Below are 6,029 nucleotides of genomic sequence, written 5' to 3' on the forward strand. Positions count from 1 at the left end.
CCGAGATTCGATCGTCGGTATCTCAATACCTAGTTCAATCTCGTTACCGGCAAGTCTCTTTACTCGTTCTGTAATACATCATCTTGCAACTAACTCATTAGTTGTATTGCTTGCAAGGCTTAAGTGATGTGTATTACCGAGAGGGCCCAGAGATACCTCTCCGACAATCGGAGTGACAAATCCTAATCTCGAAATATGCCAACCCAACATGTACCTTTGGAGACACCTGTAGAGTACCTTTATAATCACCCAGTTACGTTGTGACGTTTGGTAGCACACAAAGTGTTTCTCCGGTAAACGGGGGTTGCATAATCTCATAGTCACAGGAACATGTATAAGTCATGAAGAAAGCAATAGCAACATACTAAACGATCGGGTGCTAAGCTAATGGAATAGGTCATGTCAATCACATCATTCTCCTAATGATGTGATCCCGTTAATCAAATGACAACACATGTCTATGGTTAGGAAACATAACCATCTTTGATTAACGAGCTAGTCAAGTAGAGGCATACTAGTGACGTTTAGTTTGTCTATGTATTCACACAAGTATTATGTTTTCGGTTAATACAATTCTAGCATGGATAATAAACATTTATCATGATATAAGGAAATAAAATAATAACTTTATTATTGCCTTTAGGGCATATTTCCTTCATTAACTTTTCTGGATAGTCAATGATCAATGTGGGCCCTGACCATTGGTGAACAACGGCCGGTCAACTAGGAACCGACCGAACTAGAAAATAAAATATAAACGAACCAGGAACCCTTTTTTTAGCGATCAATCCAGGAACTGAGCCCACGCTCAAGAGATTGAATTGGACCGGCCCATGAGCAGAAGGACGTGAGCACCAATATCCATAACTGGTGCATAAGGCGCCAACTAGGAGCACCCCTCGCCGTAGGGGCGTACTCACATTCAGCTTTCTGGGTGCACAGGACACCAGGTGCAAAATTGTCTTCTTGGTAATTTGGTGTATAGTATAGTGTGTGACACCTTGTTTTCAGATGTAAATCATGTGTGATTTTACACTAGGACAAGGTGTCATTTTCTCTCCGGGTCCATTGCTCCCTTGCTGGGCTGTTGGCCATCGACGTGCGATTACAAGGTTGAACTAGCTGGGCTGACAACGAGTCTGGCATCATCAGCTCGCTGCGCACCTAGCACCCAAAGGTTCACGGACAGGTAACCCAAGAACCCATCCATGAGATAAAAACCAGAGCAACTTCTCTTAACTATATCTTTGCGTTTGAGGGTCGTGCGGTCAATGTTGACACGCACAGCTTAGCTAGATTTCTCTTACTTTAGCTCCGGGTTGTCATGTTTGATTTGGCCAACCAAATGACACAAATTGTATCTCACTAGTTATGGTTTTTTATTAATAAAGTTGGCTTACCCCTAAAAAATGGTAACCCAAGAACCCATTGAGTGACCCGTTGGCGACGAGAAGCTTGAAAAGCTATGGAGGGTGCTCTACTGCAATTGTGTGGTATTGCACAAGAGGTGACGCTTGGCCGTGGACGACCACGTCACGTTGACAAAGAGAACTTTATTCCAGAGCAGGAGGAGACCCGTTGCACAAGGCTAGCAGGGAGCAGTGGTACCTCCGCTCGTACTTTGGAGCCTCGGTCGTCTCGCGGTAGCACACTAGATGTTCCCCAGAGCCCGATCGAGACCACCGTCCTTCTATATAGGACCTTGAGTGGCCTGTGGCGCGCATGGGCGTCAAGGAAGACCGGGCTCGAGGTGATGATGTGATGTTCGAGAGACGAAGTGGCGATTTATTTATTTATATAGGTACATGGATGAAAATACCTTTTTTTTTTACAAAAAATAGGGTGTGTGCATTGAAGTTTGTATTCATGCTAGACTGTTACAAAACATAACGGTCATTAACGTGCAACAGGACCCATGGACATTGCAAGTACCCTCTTAGCATTTTCTTCCATGTCAAATGCGGTGCTGCTCTGGCTTATATCAGCGGACTGGTCACCTCCATAAGAACCATAACTCAGATTCGGGTTGCCCCCGCTACCAGTGGTGTGTAATTCGACATTCACGTCTCCACTGGCATGGCCCTCCTCGAGCTCGATGCACTCCTGTAGCTGTGCCACAACATCTGTCATTGTGGGTCGTTGCGTCAACGCATACGAGGTGCACTTTAGTGCGATATCTGCCACCTTCCACACACTGTTAACATCGTATATTCCACGCATGCGCGCATCAACCACACTTTCAATGTTGCCTAGTGCCATCCGTTTTCTTGCCCACTGGATGATGCTAGTTGGCTCTGCCTCCCGCGGTATGGCTGGCTTCCCTGTAATCAACTCCAAAAGGACAACACCAAAGCTATACACATCGCTCTTGGCTGTTGGCTGCATCGTCGCTTGGTACTCAGGATCGACATATCCCGGCATGCCCACAAGTGTGTTTGTGGACACATAGGTGTCACTCTCACTATTGAAGGCCTTGGACAGTCCGAAGTTGGCAATCCTAGCCTCCAGCTTCGTGTTTAAGAGGATGTTTGTGGCCTTCACATCCCTATGAATCAAGGGTGGGTTGCATCCCTTATGCAGATACTCTAATTCCGCACATCAACATACCAGCTAGTGCCCAAGTTTCTAGAAACATAAAAGGTTCGGGAACAACGAACTCAAAATATTGAAGGGTGCACCTTGCGCAGATTCAAGTGCAATTCGGAGTCTCCGTCTCCAGGGTAAACATCCCTCGATGTTTTTTCTTCCTACAATCAGATTGCAATTTTCTCAGTTTAAACTACTTAAGAGACAGTGAAATCGGAAAGAAATGACTAAGAACCTCTATACCTTCAATATGGTCTTGCAGGGTCCCTTCTGACATGTACTCATAGACAAGTGCCATGTACTCCCCGTCATTGCAGTAACCAATCATGGAGACAAGATTCTTGTGGTGAATCCGGGTCAAAATATGAGCCTGGATAAATGTTTCTAAGTTATCACCTTCCAATCCTAAATTTGCTGACAAAACATTTCAACCCATAAACATCAATTGTGGCCCAAGAAAGAAGTTTTTACCTCCGCGAGGAACTCCTTAACGCCTTGATTGGAAGACTGAGAGCGCAATTTCACTGCCACCTGAGTGCCATCTTCTAGGAAACCATCATAGACGTACCCGAACCCTCCTCGACCGAGTACTCGCTGGAAGTTGTTCGTTATCATCTTGAGCTCTTCATATGTGAACCGACGACTCTCAAGTCGCAGCGAGCCGTCCCCGTAGACATCGCTTCCTGATGCATAGCTCGCCATCGGATCATTTTGTGGCTTCACGGAGTTGTTCATCGAACCTATGTGTAGAATAGCACAACTAACATTAGTAGTGTCCACAGATCCATTGGGGAAAATATTACTCCTCGGGAAGCCCCCCCCCCCACCTAACCCCAAAAAAGAATAACAAAACAGACCCCCCCCCCCCCAAGTTTTGTTTGATGTCAGCATCTCTTAAGTTTGACTAAGCTTTCATGAAAATGTGTCAACATCTAAAATAGTAAGTCAATATCGAAAGATTTATCCTGAAATATGTAATAACAACATATCTATTGTGTACAATATTGATATTTTCAGTTAATTTGGTTACACATAAGAAAGTTGAACCTAAGGTAAATCTTAGGTATCTATTTTTTGTGAAGAAAAGTAGACAATTGGTGTTTTAATGCCAAAACCTCACCTTGTTTTTTTCGCCTCAGAAAGTAAAAGATTAGTGCCATTGCTACCACCACAACCACAATTACAGGGACAACAATTTTGATGGTCAGCTTGCTCTTTATTTTAGCTGGCTGGCATGAATCACCATTGGCGCAGAGGTCTGGATTGTTGTCATATCTAGGAAGACATGAAACGAAGAAGCATAGATAAATTGATCAAGTATCATGTCAGATATGGGAATTAAAATCAATAAAAAAATACCTTAAATTCAGGGAGCCATCTTGAACTCTTTTGAGAAGTCCAGAGGGCATTGATCCACTGAGCTGGTTACCTGACAAATCTCTATAGGAAAAAAGGCTATTTACATTGCTCAAAGCAGTCACATGAATGGGTAAATTTTGATAAAAGTTATCTGACTTACAGAACTGTCAGTGATTTTAACTGTGAAAGAGCATATGGGATTGAGCCTATCAAATTATTATTTGACAGATTCCTGCAAGATATGAAACATGGTCCTTTTTGTTAGCATTTTTTTCACCAAGCCATCAACTATAAAAGAGGCCAAAATAGATCCAGAAGTACTCTATACGTACAAGTATTGGATGTTCTCGAGGCTTGCAAAAGAAGAGGATATATCACCACTGAGACGATTGGAGGACATGTTTCTACATAAAGAAAACATTAAGTGATCAACTTTACTCCACGGTAGCAATGAAACCATCATGTTATTTTGACATTTCTAATTATAATTGTCCCTAACATAAATATATATTCCATGCAGATATGAACTACTTACATGCTTCTGACCCTTGGAGGGCTTGCATTGGCATAGTCACAAGTCAACGTATCCCATACCATATTATTAGGAACGCATGGGTCACCCATCCAGTTCTTCATCACCTTATACTTTGTCTTGATCGCAGCCATGGCAGACACTGCAGTTAGTAACACCAATTGTTTGGTTCACATTTGCCAATTCTCCGTTGCCTTAAAACATAGGAAAACTTACATACTACTTAAAAACTGCACTCTAGCTTTATTGTAACTGCAATTTTAAGTCAGTACTAGTATAATGTTATATATGGAGTGACTTGAGAGGAGGCTGGTTAGATGTCGATCAAAAAACTTTGAGACGATGTTGATCAGGTTTGACAATAATTTTAGAAAAAATGTGATTTAATTTGCTTTTTAGGCGTGCACTATTGTGGCCATGTACATATTTTATACGTGTCTATACAGAATGCACATACCATCCCTGGAGTCTGTGCCGATGATGGTAGTAGGGATGACGGAGAACACCTCAAGAGCGTTGAGTACAGGTGGCAGTGTTGAGTTGGGTGCGGCGATGATGGAGATGTTGTACTGGCTCTTCCGAGAGGGCAAGCTATTGTAAGTGGCGCTGCCATAGAGGTACTTGGGCGTGAAGCCGTTTGGGTGCCATGGCTCGCCGTTGATGCTGACGAAGAATTCGCGCACGTTGTTGCTTGTGAGGAGCTGCAGCTCGGAGAAGTGCATGATGGCGATGTACCCCGGCGATGGGTCGTTCGACTGCGCCACGGGATCCCAGGAGAACTCTATGCCGTTGGACGCATTCCGGCGCGGCATGATTGCCTTCTGCATCACCGCAGTCGGCACTTCGAACAAGTCGCCTTCTTCGTGTTGCACCGTGTTCGTCGTTGTTATCTCGGTCCAGGTTGCCGAGTTGACCTGAGGGACCCATATTCTATCGTGTGGGTTGTCCGGATACCTGATCAATTGTGTCACGTAGGGTTAGTGCCATTGAAGAAATGAAAACTTAGAGGAAAACAATGGATGTTCAAAATGGAGGCCAAGCTAGTCCACATACCCTGGGTGGATAGGAAATTCGAAAGAAAAAAATCAATAATTTTCTATTTTGTTACAACAAACATGTTGTGCCTTAACTGCATGCGATTTTTTTGGAAGAGATGGCATATTTTGATCTAGGCAAAAAAGAAAACGGAAATGTTAACGACCACATGTGTGGGCGTTGACCAACTCACCCACACGCCTCCATCACTGTCCAGTAACTTTTGCACGAATCTTGGCACGAATTAGCTGATTTTATATGCCACGTAGGACAACTCGCGTGTGTGGTGTGTGTGAGAGGTCGCCCACACATCCGCTTTATCACACGGAGGGACCGGTGTGTGGGTGACGGTGTCCTGGGCTAGGGGGTACTCACCACGTCGTCTCCCGATCTATTAGATTGGGCCGAGGACCCCTATGGCCGTATACTCATGGGCCAGTTCGGACAGTTGCCGCATACAAGGAAGATTCCACAGACTTGGCGATCAAGACAAGGACTTCTCCCCACCGGCGTATTC

General features: G+C 44.2%; 1 protein-coding gene across 1 annotated transcript; it reads right to left on the reverse strand.

The window, feature by feature from the left end:
• Positions 1–1,896: 1,896 nt before the first annotated feature.
• Positions 1,897–4,619, reverse strand: LOC125524251 (receptor-like protein kinase At3g21340). Its single transcript, XM_087535929.1, has 9 exons — positions 4,481–4,619; positions 4,278–4,349; positions 4,106–4,177; positions 3,946–4,026; positions 3,707–3,861; positions 3,058–3,326; positions 2,830–2,956; positions 2,658–2,747; positions 1,897–2,585 (listed from the first exon to the last, which is right to left on the reverse strand). The coding sequence occupies exons 1-9, from the start codon at positions 4,609–4,611 to the stop codon at positions 1,897–1,899; spliced, it is 1,686 nt and encodes a 561-aa protein (XP_087392055.1). The 5' UTR covers positions 4,612–4,619.
• Positions 4,620–6,029: the final 1,410 nt, after the last annotated feature.

The sequence above is a fragment of the Triticum urartu genome, chromosome 7A, assembly GCF_056163025.1.
Source record: "Triticum urartu cultivar PI428250 chromosome 7A, HENAU_Tu73, whole genome shotgun sequence".
NCBI lineage: Eukaryota > Viridiplantae > Streptophyta > Magnoliopsida > Poales > Poaceae > Triticum > Triticum urartu.